Source organism: Anabrus simplex, chromosome 3, assembly GCF_040414725.1.
Source record: "Anabrus simplex isolate iqAnaSimp1 chromosome 3, ASM4041472v1, whole genome shotgun sequence".
Classification (NCBI taxonomy): Eukaryota; Metazoa; Arthropoda; class Insecta; order Orthoptera; family Tettigoniidae; genus Anabrus; species Anabrus simplex.
The window spans coordinates 328,654,526-328,678,224 of NC_090267.1; the positions used below are offsets into that span (position 1 = coordinate 328,654,526).

At 38.2% G+C, this 23,699-nt stretch overlaps 1 protein-coding gene across 1 annotated transcript in view; it reads left to right on the plus strand.

The window, feature by feature from the left end:
- The window catches only part of Hcs (holocarboxylase synthetase-like protein), a 307,518-nt gene extending 290,597 nt beyond the window's left edge, over positions 1-16,921 (plus strand). Inside the window, exons 18-19 of the mRNA XM_068226846.1 lie at positions 16,430-16,646; positions 16,738-16,921. Of these exons, the coding sequence (XP_068082947.1) occupies positions 16,430-16,646; positions 16,738-16,915 (395 nt within the window). The 3' untranslated portion in view covers positions 16,916-16,921. The remainder of the gene's footprint in view (positions 1-16,429; positions 16,647-16,737) is intronic.
- The last annotated feature ends 6,778 nt before the right edge of the window (positions 16,922-23,699 follow it).

Sequence of the window (23,699 nt, forward strand, 5' to 3'; positions counted from 1 at the left end):
CCGGTGAATTGTATAGTCCTAGCCGCCTGAGCATAAAGAGGGCCATGACTCAGAATATGTCTGAGATGCCCACTCCCATTCCATAGCAACTGGTATCCCGACTCTCAGGACCACTTACTAGGCCACTCAGCCATTGCCCATGGTTCACGAACTAGGACGTGACTACAGTAAGCCACAAACATGAACCATGAAATTAAGATAGAGAAAATTAAATAAAATATCCGTCCTCTTGGTTAGAATTCAAATGGTTCAAAACTTTACCTAGTGGGGTGATTTGTTAGCAACTATAAATAAAATATTACATTATCTTTTAATTTTTTTTCTCATAATTTTAGCTTCACCCCAAGTTTAAGTGCACTTACAGTATGCGATTAATAGCATTGATACCTCAAAATGTGAAGTTATGTTTACAACAAATGATAATTTAGACACGCTAGGTTTTTTTTTTTTTTTTTTTTTTTTTTTTTTTTTTTTTGTTTATAGCCGGGAAAAACAGACGGAATACTATAAGGAGTTCAACACGCCACACTATACCATAAGTTTCCAAAACAGATGCAGGCCGAAAGAGATTCCTGTTCACTAACGGTCCAGAATGAATTCCGCAAAGTTGAGATGACGCCGTAGCGCCATTTTAATACTCACATAGATGATGAAATCTTAAGGAAAATAAAAATCCATACAGTTTGGGGACGTTCCCATGAAAAAGATGTAGATCACATCAAACATATTGAGGGCAAGAAAGAGCCCTCTCACAAGTGTTCTTCAGCCATAATCCATTACGCAGGCTGAAATCCGCTCCCACATGAGATACATGGTATACAGATGATTCATCTCCTACAACTCACAACACCTTAATAGCGGCTCTCGCCCGGCAGGATGGGTAATCAAAAGCTCCCAACAAGGAAAGCTCTTATTGGTTAGTGGGCGGAGCATCGTAGAACGAACTCTCCGTATAGAGGTCTGCACATACAAGGAACTTTTCTTGCCATAGGTTCAAACGAAGAGTATGAGCACTATGCACAGAGAAGTTGTGAATTAGATAAAACTTTAAGTAGTAAGGAAAAGAAAGGAAGATTGTTCGAGGAAAATTAGAGTTATAAGACAGGAATTTCAATGGCGATTAGCCCACAACTAAAACATTAGGGGAGAAGATTAATAATTACGACACCTCGATGTCAACCAAGAGATAAAAGATTAACTGCAGTAATATAATGTGAGCTCCAGAACTTGTCTAGAGAGCGAATCTGGTACTCGAGTTGTATTTAATTGGACTATTTAGCAGATAACTAATTAAATTAATTTAGTACAATAATGATAATAAAAGTGCATTAATATAAAACAAATCAAATACATAGCTCTTTCTTTATTCGTATCACTAGCATCATATGTACAAAATTTACAACAAAGAAAACATAAATTATACATATTACTTACTTATTTACTCCTTGGCGCTACAGCCCTTGTAGGGTCTTGGCCTCCTGAACAATCTCCACCCACTCTTTTCTATTCACTACTTCGGTTCTCCATTTTCCGACTCCTTTCCTTCTCAGGTCCTCCTCCACGTTGTCCAACCATCTGATCCTCTGTCTTTCCCTCATACAGTGTCCTTCTGGTTTCCCATTGTACAGTTTTTCTTTTACTCTGTCATTTTTTCTACATGTCCCAACCATCGCATTGTACTATTCTTTATTTCTACTACTATATCTGGTTTGTTATGCAGCTCACTGATTTCCTTCTTATTCATAATTCGCCAGAGTCCACCATCTTTTACTGATCCATAGACTTTCCTAAGGATCTTCCTTTCCCATCTCCATAACAATCCAAGTCTCCAAACCATACATCACCACAAGTCTCACTACCATACGATAAGCAGTCAGCCTCAAATTCCTACTAAGGCACCATACGATAAGCAGTCAGCCTCAAATTCCTACTAAGGCTTCTTGCTTTAAATCTCTGCTTATGGCAAAGTAACTCCCATTACCAGCAGCTATCCTAGCATGTGTTCGCTCATATCATCGTTTTCAGCTAGATATTTAAAGCTCTTGCAGCATTCATATACCTTCCCATTGAAATTCACATTTTTTCCTGCTTCACTATAATTTTTTCTAGATATTAACATGTACTTGTTTTTGACTGATTAATCATAAGTCCCATATTTTTTGTAGTTTTCCCAACTGCTTTTCCAGATCCTGTTACCTCCTAGTAGGTAGGAAATCAATATCATCTGTGTATGCAAGGTCTTGTGTACTTGATTAAACAATGTTCCATATGGGTCGCTCTCTTGTATCATTCGCATTACCCTCTCCAAGGCAATGTTAAACAGAAGGGTGGAGAGTACATCACCCTGTCACAATCCTTGGTTAACTTCAAAAGCTTTTGATATAGTACCCTGGGTGGAGTATTGCTATATTCCATTGCTCCGGTTTTTTCTCCTTTTGCCATATCTCTACCATTATCTCTACCATAATCTCATCCAACCACCCTGTTAGTTTTTCACCCTGTGGCTCCCCAGCACGTGGGTGTAGAGGGAAACAAGTTAGCTGTCCAGGCTGCCAGGTAGGCTGTTACCTTGCCCTTGTTGCCTTACAGGGTTCCTGCCAGTGACATTTGCTTTCAGCAGAGACATCTGGCTATGTCCCATCCGGAGATGGAGTGGCAGGCCACCACTCACCCAAATAAGCTGAGAGTGATAAAAGAAACTACCAAGATATGGATGACCTCACTTCGGGCTTCTCGAAGAGAAGCAGTTCGAGAAGCAGTGGTATTATGTCGTCTTCGGATTCACCATGGCATGATAACGCACTCGTACCTACAGAAGGGTGAACACTCCCCCAGTGTGTACTTGCGGGCGTCATATAACCGTGGTACATATCTTTACGGAGTGCATGGACCTGGCCGATGTGTGCCGTAGTCTACAACTCCCGAATGCCATTTCCCTCATCCTACGAGATGGCGAGCAGTCAGCAGACCTCATCATCCGTTTTATGAGGGATAGTGGCCTTTTTAATCGTGTGTGATGATATATTTTGTATCAGTGTATTTTTTTGTTAACTACGTTTTTATCTCATTGACTGTATTCTAGTTTGTGTTTGCATATTTTAATGTGTTATTTTAACTTCTAATTTGAATTATATATATCTCTGTACTTCAAGGCAATGCCTTATTCCATTTTAATCTATACTTTCTATACTTTTTGTTACGATGTTTTGTGGACCGGCAGAGGTGAAAGAAGGTGCTGGGATGAATAGGTCTCAACTCACGACATTAAAGTTAATTTAAAATTTAACAAAGGTTATATTTTCTTTTCAAGATCAAGAAATAACAAGTATAACAGGTACTCAGTAGCATATCAACAAATTAAGAATGTTCAATTGCAGTTTGTTAAGGGGTTTGGGCTTCGAGCTCCCAGACACGCAATCCTTGAGCAATGAGCCCAACTTTACCTATGTACGAATTTCAACAAAGGGGCAGAAAACCCCAATCATGCCAAGGAGCACTAGCTCCCAATTACCCAGTTAAGCCTGCTCGAGGCACACAGAAACCAAATTTAAGAAAGAGCAACCCGCTCTCAAAGTTCAAACCTATTCAAAGGCCACACCAAACTCCACCTTCAAGCTGCCCTCCAGGCACACAATAACAGGGGTAAAAATACCCAACCTACTGAGGCCTATTCAGTAAAGAAACAGGACAATTACATGGCCCCAAAATACCAACTTGAGTGGAGGCGTAACTTGCACTCCTGATACACTTTTTTTAAACCTATTTGGCACTAGGCCGCTTATGCAAGGGCTAATCCCATACTACGGAGGTGACACGATAGGAAAACTTTATTACATTATGAAGAGAAGGGAAACTGTTATGAAAACATGGTCACCTCAAAACAATATGAGTGGGAGCTGGAGAGGGTTAGGCACTCTCTATCCCAATTTGTAGTTAAAGAGACAGAATTTATACCAAGTGTCTTTTACATTTTAAAGGAAAGTTACGTGATAAAAGTTTCGAACCTGCCCCGAGGGTTAAACTGCTGAGCTAGCGAGAAAAGAAGTTATTAAAAGGCCATTACCTTATGGAATAACTGCTGCCCGAAGGAAGAGGCGCTTCCCGCCCCCTGCTACATAATCACACACGGATAGATGTTACTGAAGTGGCCCGGAGACCAGAAAATCAGCAGTTCAAATACCCTCGTGGAACATTCGAGACCTTTCAAGAATGAGAACCCACACCCCCCTCAATTTTATTGGGTAGCATAAAGCAACATCTCCATATCGGAGAAGACATACGTTATTGGTGAAAAATTAATTAGAGAAATTCGGGATTGGCTAAATTCAAAACAAGCGGAGAGAGAAGGGTTATACTGCCAACCCAAAAAATAACTGAAAGAAATTTAACAAAGAACAAACTTATGACTACAAAATTTCTTCAAAAAAGTTCCTTCACTTCGCACTAGGGTGCACAATTGTAGTTCTTAAGTAGTGCCATCTAGGAGAGAATGTTCACACTTCTTAGTACAGAGAAAACAAAAACAAATCGAAACCGACATAGTTCAGAACACTTCAAAATTTACAGTAAAGACATCTTCTGAGAAACCTTAGAATTAATATGGTTGTTGAAGTTCAGGCTTTCTCCAGTAGGGGAGTTTCAACTGGCGCAATGTTTGAATTAGCGGCGCGGAGGTGTACCGTCCGGTACACTTTTATTAGAAAACTAGCAATTACCCGCGGATTCGCTCGTGTGGATTTCATAATTTGATCAAAGTAAACGTTTCTCGGCGTTGTACTAAGACATTATCTGAAAATTCCTTCAGTATAAAAACTCACCGAAAAATTGAGTTTCATTTACCCCAGAAATTCTTTGTAAACCATGTTTGTGGTATTACCTTTTGGGGCTAAGACATCCCTGCGACATAGAACTGTACTTATGAGAAACAGTCTTCCCTCAAGTCGAAAAAGTAAATGCATGTTTCTTTATTTTTAAAGCAGATTCCAAATACCTATTCCCACATCTGTAACATCTTCAGTTATTGAGATATACAAAAGTATCCCCATAAAAAGAATTCAACCTCTTGGTCAGTCCTCCCCCCGCTTGCTTGCTTGCTTGCTTGCTTGCTTGCTTGCTTGCTCGCTCGCTCAATGGTGATCCCATATCGTCTTCATCCTGATCTCCATTCTCCTCATTCCTCTCTTCCCGCTCACACTCATCTCCATATTCACCCACCTCACTCTCTATCTGAAGTTTCCATATGGTCTGATCCTTCTCTTTCTTCATTTATCGGTCTGACAGAAAGTAATGTTTCAAAATATTTTGCCCATTTTTTCAGAATTCGTTCCTTCCCAACAATCAGTCTATCAGTCTCATCCTTAAGCATATTCACTCTAGGTTGATATCCCTTCTTTACTTGTCCAACCCCATGGAAGAATTTTCTACCTTGTTTGTTTTCAAACTTATTCTGCATTTCATCCACTCTCCCTTTCTTCTGTTCTTTTCTTGTTCCTTATCAACGTCTTTGCTATTCTCCGTTTCTCTTTAAAAACTGCCATGTTATTTCGAGGTGGTCTCTGTAGCATTTTTTGTCAGGCCAGATTTCTCTCTTCCAGAACCTTACCCTCTTCTTCATCATACCATTTATTTCTATTCTGTTTCTTTCTCTCTCCAAGTACTTCCTGCACTGTTGTATTTATTGCTAGCTTGGTTTCCTCCCACATTGTATTGATGTCCACATCTCCGTTTCTGCTCATCTGTAGCTTTCTTTGCAGCCGGTCTCTATACTCTTCCTCCTTCTTCTCATCCCTTAACAGTTCTACATTATAGATCTTGCTCTGCTCAGCTCTGTCCCTGGGTTTAATTGCCAGTCTTTCTTGGAACTTGATCCTCACCAGTATGTGATCTGAATCACTGCACTACGCATGCTTCTCACATCCCTTATATTGGAGGCATGTCACGCATCTCTCAGCACATGGTCTATCTGGTTCTTTGTCAGACCATCTGGTGATACCCATGTCTCTTTATGGATCTCCTTATGGGGAAAACATGTGCTCTTAATCACCAACTCCTTGCTAAAGGGAAAGTCAATCAATTTCCACTCGTTTTCATTGGATTCTTGGTGTTTACTGTGATATCCTTCCACTGGGTGGTTTTCTTTCTCTTTGCATACTTTAGCATTATAATCCCCTAGGACAACTTTAATATCATACTTAGGCAACTTGTCATATACTTGCTCCATTTTTTCATAGAACTGTTCTTTCTCTTCCTCTTCGGCATCCTCTGTTGGGGCATGGACATTAATTAGTGATATATTGGCAAATAGGATTCTTCACATAATGCTGAAATTGGATTCTTCCCGGAACATCAACATCATTCAGTGCTATGCACCACAGACTAGTTGTGAAGATGAAGAAAAAGAACATTTTGAAGAAGACATAGAGGAAAGAATAAGAGGAGATGGAACGATTATCATTGGGGATATGAATGCTCAAGTAGGAACTGTGAGAGATGGATATGAAAGTATTCTAGGAGCACATGGATGGAGTCCATGAAAGCCATAAGGTCACAAGATGTGGATGGGATGGAAAAAGTGAATCTCTTATAGATTACTTTTTGATCGAGAAACAACTACAAATTAGACTGTTAGATGTAAAAGTGATTCCTAGTGTCTCCCTGGAAAGTGATCATAGACTCCTCATTGGATACTTCAAGTTTAACAAAAAAGAAGTAAGAACCACACAGGTAAAGAAACTCAAGACTTGGAAGCTGAAGGACAATGACAGAATAATAGAGTTCCAAGAAAACATCAAAACAGTAATACCAAAAACAGATGAAATAACTGTTGAGGAAGAATGGAAGGATCTGAAAGAAAATCTAGTAATGATAACTGAGAAGGTATGTGGACGAATCAGTGGCGTAAGAAGATGGAAGGAAACTCCATGGTGGAATGACAGAACAAGAACTGCTGTCCTGAACAAGAACAACATGTTCAGAAAATATTTCAAGGACCGGACTGACCATAATAAGGAACTATACAGGGTTGCTAAACAACAAGCAAACAAAGTTGTTACAGAAGAATGAGAGAAGTTGTTAAACAAGTGGAGTGATGAATTGAAAGAGGGTGTTAATGGTAATAAGAAAATGTTATATGGGATGGTGAAAAATAGAAAAAGAGATAAAGAACACTCCAAATACCTAAGAGATGATAAAGTAAATCTGATCACTGAAGATGAGAAGATCAAAGAAACTTGGAGGACTTACTTTGATGAATTGCTAAATGTGAATTGCATGCAGCCTACACATAAACAGTACTATCACATACAAGTCTGCCTCTGACAATGGGTTAGACTTAACATGGAGTGGTGTAGAATATGCCTGAAAATACATCAAAACTGGAAAATCAGCTGGTGCTGATGAAATTAATGGAGAAATGATCAAGGCTATGGGTATTTCTGGAAAACATTGGATCTACAGACTCTTTCGTAAGATCTGGAAAGAAGGGGACATACCATTCTATTGGAAAACAGGCATCATAATTCTAATTTTCAAGAAAGGAGATAGAAAGAAATGTTTCAGCTATAGAGGCATCACTTTAACATCTCAAGTTGGTAAACTTTATGAAAGAATTATAGAGCGTAAAATCAGACCCCTTATTGAAGAGAACCTCTTCGAAGAACAGTATGGATTCAGGAAGAGGAGATCAACAACTGATTTAATCTTTACAGTCCGTCAGTTAATGGAAAAATACTACGAACATAACCAAGATTTGTGGTTAGCCTTTCTGGATATCAAGAAAGCATTTGATGCTGTGAACAGAGAGAAGGTATGAGAAACACTGAAGAAAATTGGAATACGGGATGACATGATACACAGGATCAAGAATTTGCATGAAGATACCCGAAGTAAAGTCAAAACACCTGTAGGAATGACTGAAACCTTCGATATAAAATCTGGGTTAAGACAGGGTGGTGTTTTGTCTCCTGTTCTTTTCATCACTGTGATGAACGAGATTCAGAGAAAAGTTCACCAAACCATTGGAGGTAAGAAAATGAAAGTCATCTTGTTCGCAGACGATATATGCTTGTGGGGAGACTCTAAAGAAGACCTTCAAGGACAAATAAACTCCTGGACAGAAGCTGCTAAAGAATATGGACTCATCTTCAGCCAAAAGAAAAGTGAAGTTATGGTCATGAAGAGATACGGACAACTAATGGGGCACATTGAAATGGAGGGGAAACAGCTACAGATGAATCATCAATTCAAATATCTTGGAAGTGTTATCTCTGATAATGGTTCTATAGACAAGGAAATTTCCCACAGAATTCAGGCAGGTAGCAACGTTTACAAAATAGTTAAAGACATAATATGGAACAAGAAAATACCAACAAAATGTAAGAGAGTCATATATGAAACCTATTACGTACCAATCCTGACCTTTGGTTGCAAAACATGGACCATGAAAAACAAGGACGTTTGTAGAATCCAGGCAGCAGAAATGAGATTGTCCATAGCATGATCGGTAAAACACAGAGGGACAGAGTCCGTAATGAGGAAATCCGCAAGCAGGCTCAAGTTGTAAGACTGCAGGACAGAATAAAAGCCCAGCAGCTGAGATGGTATGGACATATGCGATGCATGGGAGATAACAGATTACCGAAAAAAATGTATGATCTAAAACTTGAACACAAAAGACCAAGAGGGCGACCAAGACTCAGGTACAAGGACATGGTGAAGATTGACATTCAACAGCGAGTACATACTTTGGAAAGCTTCGAAGGAGAGAAGTTCAGAGACCGCAACTGGTGGAGAAGCCTCGTTCGCCGACCCATCGCTTAAGATGGAACGACGTGGGATATGTATGTAGTGTTCACTTTTCTTACCAGTAGAGTAGACACTTCAAATACATGTCAAACATTACATTTCCCAGCAGTCAAATAGAATATTCTCAATTGCAATGATTGCCTGACTTTCCACTAAAACGTTTAGGTAGGATGAGTTCCTGTAACTTCTTTAAACTTCTGATGACCTTTTTTTTTGCAAGGGGCTTTACGTCGCACAGACACAGATAGGTCTTATGGCGACGATGGGATAGGAAAGGCCTAGGAGTTGGAAGGAAGCGGCCGTGGCCTTAATTAAGGTACAGCCCCAGCATTTGCCTGGTGTGAAAATGGGAAACCACGGAAAACCATCTTCAGGGCTGCCGATAGTGGGATTCGAACCTACTATCTCCCGGATGCAAGCTCACAGCCGCGCGCCTCTACGCGCACGGCCAACTCGCCCGGTTGATGACATTTTGATCTGGACTCAGTCATTTCTCCTCTTCTTCTTTTTCTCTGTAGTGAGAACTGAACCACAGGTGGGGAATTCCAGAGATGATAGCTATTTTTAGAGTACTGTATTGTCCCCTCCCATCTCTTTGATATTGTCTCATAATCTTCCATGTTGAGCGAGTGTAATCTCAATCGCTGAAACTATTTGGAGTGATAGAAGGCCAGTCCAGATATCTGAAGTGAAGGTCAACCGTCATTTGTGTTCAGTCCAGTTATTTTCTTATGTGTTTTTTTAACAGAAGGAAAATCTATATTATTCATTTCATAGTAGTAAAAGAGGTGGAAAGTGGGTGTGTGTTTTTTAACATGAAAGTGAGGTGGAGATATTGCGTTGTCTGATAAAAAGATGTAATGATGTCATTTATAACCAGTAGGAATTTGTTTCCGCTTCTGCGTCACAAAAGTCGTCAGTGTTTATAAGCGATTGTAAAGTGATAATCGCCCCTTACTTATTTGATTACCGACCTCGAGAGCTGCAGACGCTTAAGTGCGGCCAGTATCCAGTATTCGGGAGACAGTAGGTTCGAACCCCACTGTCGGCAGCCCTGAAGATGGTTTTCCGTGGTTTCCCATTTTCACACCAGGCAAATGCTGGGGCTGTACCTTAATTAAGGCCACGGCCGCTTCCTTTCCACTCCTAGCCCTTTCCTCTCCCATCGTCGCCATAAGACCTATCTGTGTCGGTGCGACGTAAAGCAACTAGCAAAAACTTATTTGATTGTTTTACGAGCGAAGTTAAGTAGTCTGTATGCTTGACATATACTGAAATTCTGTGGTGGATTTATCATCATATCTTCCTACATTGAATTTTTCAAGATTGTGACAGACTTCTGCTACAACTGGATGGAGACCATACAAAGCTAAGTGAAAGTGACGCCCTGATCTCAACGATGGAGCTCCCAGGAGGAGCGCTGACACCACAAGGCGGAAAAACATTTCAACACGAGTACCGTTTAATTGAATCTTGTCAGACGACCAGTATATACGTGAGAGCACATGCAATAGGATTCATTAAGAGGCATTATGAGGTCATTTTCTGTGTTCATTCTGTGGAAGATGCTACAAGGTGTTCATTTGCTCATTCAGTCTCTGGGATAATGTACAGTGCGTGTTGGTTTATATGTGTAATCTGGAGCTAATATGTTATTTCGCACGGAACTGGTTATTGCTAGATGAAACGTTAGGCTAATTGTTTATTACTTGGTCATTCTTTCATTGATTCAACATTGCAGTTAAATATTTTATTTATAGTGTAATTTAGTTTAGTTTAGTTTATTGCCTTTCTTTTATGGCAGGGCTCAGGCTATGAAGCCTGCTATTATGCCAAACCATATTATACAACAGCTTTATACAATTTACAGAATAATGTACATAAAATCATTTTTTCATATATTTCTAAAAATCACTAAACTTAATTTACTTAACCTCTATAATTTTGTATCCTTATTGATAATTAAGAGCTAATTATTAAATGTTTATGTTGGTGAAATCTACTTTTTACATATTTGAGTACCACATTAAACATTTCCTTATAAATAGCCTGGTTCACATTACATCTCCTTCGAGCTTGATAGCTGCAGTTGCTTAAGTGCGGCCAGTATCCAGTATTCGGGAGATAGTAGGTTCGAACCCCACTGTCGGCAGCCCTGAAGATGGTTTTCCGTGGTTTCCCATTTTCACACCAGGCAAATGCTGGGGCTGTACCTTAATTAAGGCCACAGCCGCTTCCTTCCCACTCCTAACCCCTTCCGGTCCCATCGTCGCCATAAGACCTGTCTGTGTCGGTGCGACGTAAAGCAACTAGCAAAAAAAAATTTTTTTAATACATCTCCTTTTGAGACTAGTTTCAACCTAACTGTAGGCCATCATCAGCCATAACACAATTTACACAATGCATTCAAGTAACCAGTCTTAACTTTAATTCCCATGGGTTACACACAGTTTATTTTAATGACATTGTGCCTGTACATTGTTTTTGTTTATTCAATGTAATTGTGTGATTTGTGTTATAGCTGATGATGGCCTACAGTTAGGTTGTAACTAGTCCCAAGAGAAGATGTAATGTCACATATTGCAAAACTTTGTACTGAAAAGGTGAACCCAATAAATAAAATATTTAACTGCTGTTGTGATCACAGTTCAGTACGGATCAATTATCGTGAAATTTATATCTTTTGATTCAACATGCCATTTGCCGTTCATTGATTCTACATTGTGAAGTTGTTTGGATAGATTCACATAGTATAGCGAGGTGACCAGGATTCCTTTCTTGTACTTCATGTAGTTATAATACGTAGTAACTTTATTCCATGGTGATGGTGTTATTTTATTCATGCAAAGGGGGTTAAGAAAGGGACAGCAATCTCATCCATACAAAATCATTACTTTGAATCCTAACCTTAAAAACCATGTAAATATATCTGTGAACCAAGGACTTGATTCATGTATATTAATGTCTGGGAGCAAATTGAGGGGCCAGATCAACCTTTGGAAATGGTTGTTGAAAGCTGGGAGGACTCAAGGCGTCAGTGATGACTGATGAGGAAGTGTGTAATTAAGGGTAGTAAAACTTATGGTAAATCATCTTATTGGTGGAGTAAAAAAAACCTAGCATGCTATCCAGATTAATTTTCAGGGTCAAATAGTAGCAGGTAAGGTAATGAAGCAAGTGCCTCGTCAGCCTTATGATCAAGAAGTTGATACATTAATAAAAACCACCTTTCCACTTCTTATTCTGAATTCCAATACGGCTCTATAATGAGATTCACAACTTGCAAAGCCTTATGATATTTATTCATTTTGTTATTTTAAAAAAAATTAAGGTTACAAATTATAATACTCAAGATTTAGTATTCATGAACCCAAACGGTAACCTAACGCAATTAAAGTGAATATTGAGTGATATTTTAAATTTCGAATCAGCAAAGATGTGTTGGGAGTTAACGATATTCAGGTAAGGGGAGATAACGAGGAGGATGTGGGGTATGGAACTAAACAAGGCCACACAACTTGTTACAAATAGAGGATTGTGGCAGAGTTTAGTAAATTCATAGAGGCTTGCAGACTGAATGCTGAAAGGCATAACAGTCTACAATGAAGATGTAATGTAATGTATTGTATGTATGTATGTATGTATGTATGTATGTATGTATGTATTTATTGTGACCGTACAATGTCAGCAGAGAGCAACAGACACCCCAGGGGTGCTCAGTAAGGACTGCCATAAAATAACTATAGTAAGCGCAAGTGACAGAGAAAAATAACGATAGGTTTGGCAATGAAAACAGTGATATAAATGGAAAATTTCCACATGCTTTATGTAGAATAAATGAAAATTTGCCATCCTGGCTATCTATGATGATGAAGATGATCACTACATTAACTTGAATTATAAGTAAACTCTTGAGGTAACATAAAAATAGTTCAAATAACTGGGCTGATACAGGCAAATGCACAATGGTTCTGCTTGCTTGTGGATGGTACCATAATGTGTGACACACCGTGGGTCTATATTACCTGCGATTAGTACTCCTATTTGAGCAATACCATGAGTATACGTGGTCTGTGCTTAGTGCCACTATATGAGGAACACCATGGATATAGCCGGTGCCCGTGATTAGTCCCACAATGTGAGGAACACCATGGGTCTGCATTGCTTGTGAGTGGTACCCTTATGTGGGGAACACCATGGGTCTGTATTACCTGTGAGTTGTGCCATTGTGTGTGACATACCATGGGTCTGCATTATAGTACTTGGCACATAAGACTATATACTAAAAAGTAAATGTCACCGACCTATTCTCTTTTTCTTTTTTTTTTTTTTTAATGGTTCGTCATTGCTGCCACCTTGACTAGTTACATATTGAAATCATGAGACAAAACCATCAACAAACTAACCTCAATGTAAGTATCAATAATGGAGGTTCCCTTACCCAAGTAAATGATAATAAATGATCACTCAAGATATTAATAAAAGTCAGTTTCCAAACTTAACAAGGAATTAAGGAAATGCACACACACTTTCTCACCCTCACTTAATTTAATATTATATATGTCTGCCCTAATTTTGATATATGCAATACTATAACCGTATTCTTCGATGTTTGCATCGTGTACATAATTCAGCTCCCTTCTTGAAATTTGCTATTATTTTTCGTACTGAAGAGAAACCACGCAGTAATACACAGAAGAAAATCTATTACATGTACATAAGCCATAAGTCAATACAAATAAACCAAAGGCTAAGTCTGCAGACCGTACCAAGCGTGACAAGGTTGGGTTAACACGTTCCGTGCGGTTCGGGTCACCATGTGCCCCGAAACATGTTACTCTTATCCGTCGGTGCGAACTTCCCAGAATTGCGAAGTAAGTAACTACGTCCTAGTTACGAATTTCCGTTAACTAATGGCAACATAGTGTTCCAATTGAAGCAAAGGATCGAGGCATACTGCTAGTTTTGATCGGCCCACCGGTGACCCGAAGGAAGTAATTTTTCATCTTCCATTCATATCGCTTCGGGTCACCCTGAGACCCGATTGTTGTCTGACCTATATTTTTACGCGGGAATCGCTTAGCGCGGTTACGGTGAATGAAGCCTAGAGTGTTGCTGCCCGCAGATCGTAGACTGTTGTTTAAGGAGTACCACCCTTCTGATATCTGCTTTCTACATTGCTCTTAGGAAAGCCAATAGAGGTTATTGGAGTTATTGGAATAGTTATTGACATATTTACTATCTTCCGTATATAATATTTATAAGCAATTTCACATCCTTTTTTAGGTATGGAGCTTTCACATTCTGACACACCGGCGGCACGGAAAAGAAAGAGGGTTAGGACAGCACTGGGGTGGGCCTATATTACGTTCCGTGCGGTTCGGGTCACCATGTGCCCCGAAACATTTTACTCTTATCCGTCGGTGCGAACTTCCCAGAATTGGGAAGTAAGTAACTACGTCCTAGTTACGAATTTCTGTTAACTAATGGCAACATAGTGTTCCAATTGAAGTAAGGGATCGAGGCATACTGCTAGTTTTGATCGGCCCACCGGTGACCCAATTATTTCCGGGGTCATTTCTGTTTCACGCAATTGTTGAATCGGAACACTGTCGCACAGGTAAATACGCTGGAATGTCTCCTCAACAATAACGCACACAACAAGTGCACTTGCATTGTTTAGGATTTCATACTAGGGAGTAAACAAAGTCAAATTCGTCAGGTCACCGGTGACCCGAACCGATAATAACTAAAGGCAGCATCGGGTCACCGGTGGGCCGATACGACGTAACATTAAGTCATCGAAATTCACTGCCGCAGGGAACGTGTTAAGTTAGGTTGATAACGAAATTTCCTTCCATTTGAACTGAACTGATCTTTACAGAGGAGGTAATGTTGCTTTCCATTTCAGAGGAGTTCTTGCAGATTTTTCTTGCTTCTTAGACATACTCTTCGAATTCTATACGACTGTAATTAATAAAATGCTGTGTTCGTCATTTCACACAAACTGCTTTATTAAACGTATTCTTCTTCTTACTTGGTATTATGCAAACCGATTTACAATTGCACAGAAAAAGAAAATATGCTTTAACTATACCCACGAATGTAACACTAGTGATTTTTTTTTTTGCTAGGGGCTTTACGTCGCACCGACACAGATAGGTCTTATGGCGACGATGGGATAGGAAAGGCCTAGGAGTTGGAAGGAAGCGGCCGTGGCCTTAATTAAGGTACAGCCCCAGCATTTGCCTGGTGTGAAAATGGGAAACCACGGAAAACCATTTTCAGGGCTGCCGATAGTGGGATTCGAACCTACTATCTCCCGGATACTAGTGATTTTAACGATACGGCAGTGGCAATAAGTAATTCTCACAAATCACAAAATAAACCATGACTGTATAGTGCCAACGTGCCAGATTAACAGAAACTGGAAGACTTCATATTGGCAAGTAAGGTCCCTAAACTGTATGGTTAGAAAGTTACTAATAAATCACTACCTTCAGTATTAAGAAGGGTGAAAAAATAAGTTTGTACCATTAGTGTATAGGGTTACATGCCAGGGAGTATATCTTTGATTAGTACCAGCATGCAAGGAACACCACGAGTCTGCATTAGCTGTGATTAGTAGCACTATGGGAGGAACACCGTGATTCTGCTTTACCAGGGGTTAGTATCATTATGATGGGCCAGTGACCTGGACTGTGAATTGGATTCGCTGATTGTTTTGGTTTGACAATCATTTTTTTCCATTTGTTTTAAAATTTAGTCAGTGGATACATTGTGAAGTTTAAATTTTAATTTTGTTGCACCTTGTACTATTAGGGGGCGATGACCTAGCTATTAGGCCCCTTTAAACAACAAACAACAACAACATCATCATCATCATCATGTTTGTATATATAGCTGTTTGCAGTGCCTCAGGGTGAGCACTTTTCCTCGACATTGAAGCGTTTTAAGAACTGTCTATGGTCTTCAAGGAATGAGGAAACCCCAAATTATACCTCTTCGTGCCATCAGTTCTGACCCTGTCTGTAGAATTTCCCTTGAAGACATCATTAACCACTTTACAGCTAACTTACAGTTTAAGCTTCAAAATTAGTGCATGTTCGTGCAGTACCAGGTTAGTAATTGTTATAAATTGCCAAAAATGGCCCTGCTCAGTCTTATCATTTAATTTCACCGTTGTGGTTGCCTCATACTCATATCATCACAGACGGTATAAATGAGAAGTGGCACAGTGCGTTGTGTAGATGATGATGTTGACAGAGGAATAATTACTAGTCCATAGATGCAAATGGCCTTGCCACTAGACATAATAGATGAAATATGAGTAGGTTGCTCTTAGATATATAAATCATGTAAACCATCCACTAGCAAAATGAAAGGAATTACACAAAATAGTAGTATAAAAAATCCTCATTAGATGGCAGATGAAGATAATTTGGAGAATAATCAGACTGTATGTAATTCTGGTCTTGAACATGTGTTGTGAATGTGTTCTTCTATGGTCTCAGGTTGTAGTGTTAAACTTAAGTGTACTTTAACTATGTTTCACTAAGCTACAGTACATATTGCATTTTTAGCATTGAATACATGATAATGCTTATATTCTGACTTTGATTTTCAGGGTGTGGAATTAACTTAAGTAATAGTTCCCCAACCACATGTATCAATACATTGATTGAAGAACATAATCAGAATGTCAGTAAAGGCAAATTAGCGATATTGTCTCGAGAGCGATATCTAGCTTTGGTGTTCACTGAGCTGGAACGCCTCTTGAACCTTGTGCAGTCTGGAGAGGTAGAGCAAGTGCGAAAATTGTACTACACGTACTGGCTTCACAGGTTGGTTCACAAGTTTATTTTGTACGTATTTTTTATAGGACTGTTACCACTTCCGTTGTTGATGGTTTTTTCCCCCATTTTTTGTTTACAGTGACGCCAATGTCATGGTGGTTGGTCCTAATGGAGTTAGCCAGTCTGCAAAAGTCATGGGTGTAGACAATTTTGGTTTTCTACTGGTCAAAGGTCAGGAAGGATTGGTGTTTAATGTACATCCAGATGGGAATTCTTTCGACATGCTGCGAGGGTTGGTTTCACCAAAAGCGCAATAATGAACTTAACTGTATAGCAATGCCAGTTACTCTGTCCATTAGTTGAAAGTTCTCTGTGTGTAATTTGTGGTGAGTAAACAGCAGGAAAGGATGAACTGTTTGTGGCACGAGGCAGTTTGTTTGTCCATTAAACCTAGAACAATTATTTTACAATTATATGGGAATGTGCCTTAAATTTCAAAATAATAAAACTTCAGCGAGATCACTCATAAGGAAATATAAAATATATACATTTAAAAGTATAGAGTTTTCTGAAAGATTTCTGATTAATATGTAGCTATATTCTTTTACTGTTGATTTATTGAGGAGTTATTTACAAAAAGGGACAAAAACTAGTAAGATGACATTCAGATAGTGGGGGGTGATTGGTAGTGATTACTTAAAGTAAGAAAACAATTGATTGACAGACCTGAATAGAAATGGGTTAAAGTGTGTATGCAGTTTAGTTTATGGTAGTTATCTAGTTGTAATAAGACTTTTTCAAAACATGACTTGTAAGATCTTGAAAAAGAGCACAGCAGGTTAGGTATAAAATTTAGTATTTCAAGGATGTAAGTTCATAGCAAAGAAGTAAGGGAATTGCATGAACTTTTACAAGTACTTAAGTTCAGTTTGTGTGATTTTCAAGAATTTGTAATATATATATTATAGATCATATTGTAGTGGAGTTATTGGGAGTGGCGACGCCATTGTAATAATGGCCTATAAAAATATGGTTCATTCATTGCAACCCTGACCCAGTCAAAGACTAGAAAACAGGTTGTAGGTTTTCATTCATTGTAGTGGAATTCATGCCATGAGTTGCTAATGGCCCTTATTTTACAAATAAGTTACCTACCTGACCAAACACTCCCCAAATTTCCAAAAGCATGTTGGATTCATGAAGTCTAATTGCTGGAGGTATTGTAAAGTTGTAAGAATCATTACTGATCGAGGAACAGGTGCAGTATATTCATAGGTATAAAAAGCCCATGTTTGGTGTAGACAAGTTAACTTAGTGGGAGACTCCATCTTATGCTCTATTTTAGCATCTGTCTCTTGGCACAAGCCAGAGCAAAATGTAGCTTCCATCGAAGTCCCAGTCTCGTTTATGGCTGTGACTTATGACATTCTGTGAGTGACGAGTATGTCTAGATGTTATGAAGGGTACTACTCCTAGGGTCAGTCATGTTTGCAATAGCACTTTCTTTGGCCCAATGAGGGAAGCAGTAGCAAACCACCTCACTCCTTATCATGCCTTGTTCACCTCATTTTGGCACTGCCATTTTTATTTTTTTTTTTATTTTTTTTTTTTATATATTTTTTTTTTCATACAACTGCGTTACCTTTGTGCTGTTTGAGAATATAACCAGCCTTCAAGGTGATGATCTAACAGACAGTTGGGAGAGCCATGTGGTACAAATTAGGAAAAATTCATTCAGAAACAAAGATTACTGTAGTGAGGCTATAGATCTAGATGCAGACAAGACGTTATGAAGTTTTGTTTATTGAGGCTCGTGAACTTAATGCGGAAAAACAACATTCTGTACCTCATTATAGTGTTACAGATTGTTGTAGTAATGATGAAGGTGCCTTGAGTATTTCATGAGTATGCCCAGTGCCTCAAATCATTCTTTTAATGTGGACCATATCAACAAAAATGGGGTGCTACTGAATAGATATGATATTTGTAGGACTGTGTCTTCCTCTGAGCATCATTTTGAGGACCATTTGTGTAGAGATTATGTTCTATTTGCCCATCTTGAATTATTTTAACAATTTCAAATTAATCTATCAACTAAGTATGGCATAAACTGAAGAGCTAGACATTTCCAGTACCATTCTCTCATAACAACATACAGTGGAACGTTGCTTATCTGAACATCAGTCATCCGAAACATCAAATATCTGAACCCATACTTTCTTCATAAAATTTTTAGTACATTGTCTTTCTAGAAAAAAGGAAACTGTGCATAGTGAAAGAGTAGTGTAGTTGACAATGATTTTAAGGTATGTTCTTTCCACAAATGTCACTGCCTTGATACAACTTATGGATCAAGGTATAATTGAAAAAAGAGAAAGACTTTGTAAAACGGAAATTCTCTGGTGCTTACTACTGGCAGACGACCAAGAGAGCATTGTAGCTTCTTCTAAAAAGCTAAATCTTAAGGACTGTTGCTACAAGATAGCTAACTCATGGGAATTGATGATGATAGATAATTTTAAAAATGCATGGACTAAACTTTGGTCAACAAAAGAAACCTAAAGGAATGACTCTGAAGAACAGCAGATAAATAAATGTATAGGCTTGTTTCAGTCAATCTCAGGTTTTGAATGTGATGATGAGGATGTAAATGATTGGCTGCAAAGTGATGTTGATCTGTGCTTTCAAACTTCAAAAAGAGATGAAATTACAAAATATGTCCAGGTAACATTGAATGCTACAGATAATGAATCAGGCAAAGACAGAGGTGATGGTGGTGATAATAAAGGAGTCAACTCATGGGCTTGCTCCCTTGGAAACAGTGATGATGTGGTATGAAAGACAGCATGAATTCTGCTCTACTGAACTTCTTCTGAATGGAATTTGAGATCTTGCTGTTGGAAAACATAGATCAGCACTCAGATACTTCTTGTAATCAGATACTGTGTCATTTCTGTCAACTATTGAATTCTGTATGTAAGGTAGTGAGTGCACTGTAGTGGGAACATTATCTTAGAGACACCTTAAATTTATGTACTCTGTGGTTTCTAGATTCGGATAATCAACATTCCAATGTATCTGGATAGAAAACATATATTGTAAAAACCATTTTCCTGAACTCTGTGCACTATGGTGTGCTATGGGGCTGGGGCTGTACCTTAATTAAGGTCATGGCTGCTTCCTTCCCACTCCTAGCCCTTTCCTTCCTATTGTTGCCATAAAACCTAACTGTGTTGGTGCAACATAAAGCAAAATTGAAGACATGCCTAGAAAAATGGGCTAACCCTGAAAATTATAAAAATAGAGTTAAGTGGTGCTATCTGATGTCAAATAAGAGATGTGTCAGTTGTGATGCTGGGCTATTGATCAGAAATCCTATTAGGTTAAATACGAAAGGCAAAAGTTCTTGTGTTTCTGGATTTGCCTTATTATTAATGTCAAGAACAGGCTAAATCACTGCAACAGAACATCTGACCAAGGGCGCCGATAGGATAGTTTGTAGGGGAGGCCTAGACCTGGGGGTATGTAGTATTTTTAATATTTGGAAGATGAATGGCGACTTGTATTCCATGGCAGAATACCACCCACGGTATCCCCTACCACTTCTACGTAATACTGACCTTTAAATCATTTTCTTGAAAGAAAAACACTTGGCTATATTAGATTTTTTCTTTCCCTGAGAGCGAGGGGAGGGTCGGGTTCCCCCTTGCCCCCGGGCTTGGGCACCCGTGCAACCACTGAGCAAGCATGGAAACCAACGCAGTAAATAATGTTCTGAATGAGAAAAGTATGTTTGTGAATGACTATTTTAATAGTAGATAATACTGATATATTTCAGTTTTACAGAACTGAATATTTTACAAGGATAATATGCTTGTATATAGTAATAATCTAATTATTAGTTAACCATATCAATATTGCAGTATTCTAATTCAGCAGCGGTTATATTGGCACTCGATACTGAATACATAAACAACAATGAAATTAACTAAAAACCAACCTTTTAATCTCTCTTTTATTTTTTTAAATGTACAGTTATGGTGAAATAGAGGCTTATGATTCTGTGGAACATAGAAGAAAAAAAATTAGCTTGTAGCTCCTCACTTAGTTGTCTGTCATTTCCTACCAAATATCATGGTCTAAAACCAATATATCCTGCAAAACTGAAAGATTTAAAGGAAGTGATGGATTGTTCCACCAATTTCTCATCCATACTAACAAAACATTAAATCGTTTGCAAAATCAGAGAACATTCCTGATGAGACTTCTCTGATGATGAACTATGACTATTGTCAAATAACATATTCAGCTACGTATTTCCTAGGCAAAATTTTGTTAGGAATGTAATACACTTACTATAACATGTTCAGAAAAGGTGAAGGGGAAGATTACAATGATTACTTTTGAGTTAGTAGTGAATATAAACTTTATTTTTTTAATATTGGAGACAACGTTGTGAAGGATCAAAGAAGTATGATGTAAATGTCCTCCTTTTATTATTTGATACTGTCTTGTTTGGGGTTTATTAAAGAAATAAATGAAATGTGTAAATTTATACTGTGTTCGTGAGCCTTATGTTCACAAAAGTGAACACAAATAATTCCTTTTTTTTTTCAGCCTCATTCACAAAACTCAATTTTTCTCCATTTAAAAAAAGTGCAAGTTAACCCTTTTTTCTGGGCATGACTTCAGTTTTTTAAAAAAAATTTTAATGGGGCTTTGGAAAGACGCCAAGTGACTTCGGTAAAGGTTAAATTGCTTTGGTTAGCTGATATGGTTGGAGCATTTCTGATACATTGTAGTTAGTAACAATCAGTTCTTGTGTCAGAAAGTGCACACCATTTCATAATAGTCATCAGTGATATAAATGTTTCACAGCGTAGATTGTTTGACTGTGGTTTTAGGAACTTAGGAAAAACCTTCACTTTTGTGTTAACTATTGGAGGTTGTGTAGCTTAATGGTACAGCAGTAGCCTTTTGAGCTCAAGTTGACTGGTTCACTTTTGGTTCATCAGTGTAAGCACATTTTATCTACATCATACCAATAAGTACATAGTTCATCTAACAAGGAAGCATTTCCTACTCGTCACCACCAATTTTGCTCAGATTTATAGAACATACAGGGCTTGGCTAGTAATGAAAGTACCCGAAGTGGGAACTCCAGATGGCCAAGCGTATAGAAAATCAAAATGTTGAAGTGGCTCTCGCACTGTATAAGCCACTTACGTTAGTGTGCATGCCGAGCAGTTGTTGGCGTAGCGGTAAGAGCTCGGGCTGGTAATTCGATGGTTGTGGGTTCAACTTCACGTGTGGAGACTTTTTTTTTTTTTGTCGACTTTCATATTATTCATTTTCCAAGTTCACAAAGAGGTGAATAATTCATTTTATTTATTTATACGCAAAAGGCATAGAAAAGGTAAAAAATTGGGATTTTATTGTCAGAGTTTTTTCTACCTGTGCCAAGAATCTATTGTTTGTGTACAGCCGCCAGGAGCAACCTTCACTTGTCAAGTGAAAGCGAATCTTACATCGAAACTACTATTCACGTTTATGGCACATTCCCCAAGGAGGGGAGATAGCCAGTAAAGGAGAAAAAAAAAAGAATTCCTGTTTGAACACGTCAGGAAAGTTCACAACTCCAAATTTTCTACAATTGTGTGTTCATTAAAAAAAATTATGTCATATATGCCTTTTGCATATAAATAAATAAAATAAATTAAAATAAATAAATAATATAAAAATTGAGAAAAATATTCTCCACACGGTGAGCCGAACCCACGCCCATCGCATTTCTAGTCCAAGCTCTTACCGCTACGCCAACAACTGCTCGGCGTGCTCACTAACGTAAGTGGCTTATATGGTGCGAGAGCCGCGTCAGCATTTTTATTTTTATTTTCTATACGCTTGTCCATCTGGAGTTCCCACTTCGGGTACTTCCATTTCTAGCCAAGCCCTGCATGTTCTATACATTTGAGCAAAATCGGTGGTGATGACTAGGGAATGCCCCCTTGTAAGTGGAAACAGTCTTAACAAGACAAGTTCACTTTTATCTGAATTCATAACAGAAAAATGGAGTAGAATCAGCTCTTGGTGCTTGTGAACATGTTTTTTTTTTTTTTTTCTTCTTTTAAAATATCATGATGTTAGTTTGCAACACCAAAAATAATCTTGTTATGAGTTTAATGTACATATGTATTTGAATAGACTAAAACAAGAATGTGTTGCATGCGAAAGAATAGCAAGTCTCCAAAGTAATTGAAATTGGGTGTTGCCATATGGGTTGCTTGATCTGGATATTGCAAGTGAACATGTTTCTGAAGAAGAATTACAAGCTTATAATAGGAAAATAGTAACTGAAAGATTCTACAATAGAACTTTACTCTCAGAGATTGAAACAAAAGCTACAAATATAATATAAAAGAATATTCAGTCTTTGAAATCATACAGGAGTAGAACCAGAACATATACCCTAGTCAGGAGTTTCCCTATTTTAGGTAGGTTTCTGAAATTCAAACTTAATATGAACTATTTTGTTCTCATTTCTTGGTGAACAGAGCTAGTAATTATTTTCAGTAGGAAGCTTATTGACAGAGAACAGACTTCCTTATTTATTTCTCCCCAGCTGATTTATTAATTACGAAGGTTGATGAAAGCCTTTGGAAGGCATGCACTACATCACTTTATATACCATGCGTTATTGTTGCATTTTGAGAAGAGTCTTATGCTGTGTTTGTACTGTTCATTCTTTCCTGTATACAATATTGATATGAATAGAAATGACATGATCATGGTAGTAATATACTTTTGATCTGTAATGGTTACTGTTACTTTGAACTTTATTTAAAACTAAAAGTAGCTAAATAAATTCTAATGGTGCTTATTTACATGCAATTTTACAGATTGATTTTCAACAAAGTCAGATCTCTATGGCAAGTCAAAAATATTTATTGTACTTTCCTCTTAAATCTCTGTTCATTACTTTCCCGTTCATTAAACATATATGGTCAGAGATTTTGTATATCATACAGGACTTTATCCTATAATGTATTCAATGTCTTTGATCAAAGATGATACAATTTTATGGCGTCATGGGTTTAGAAT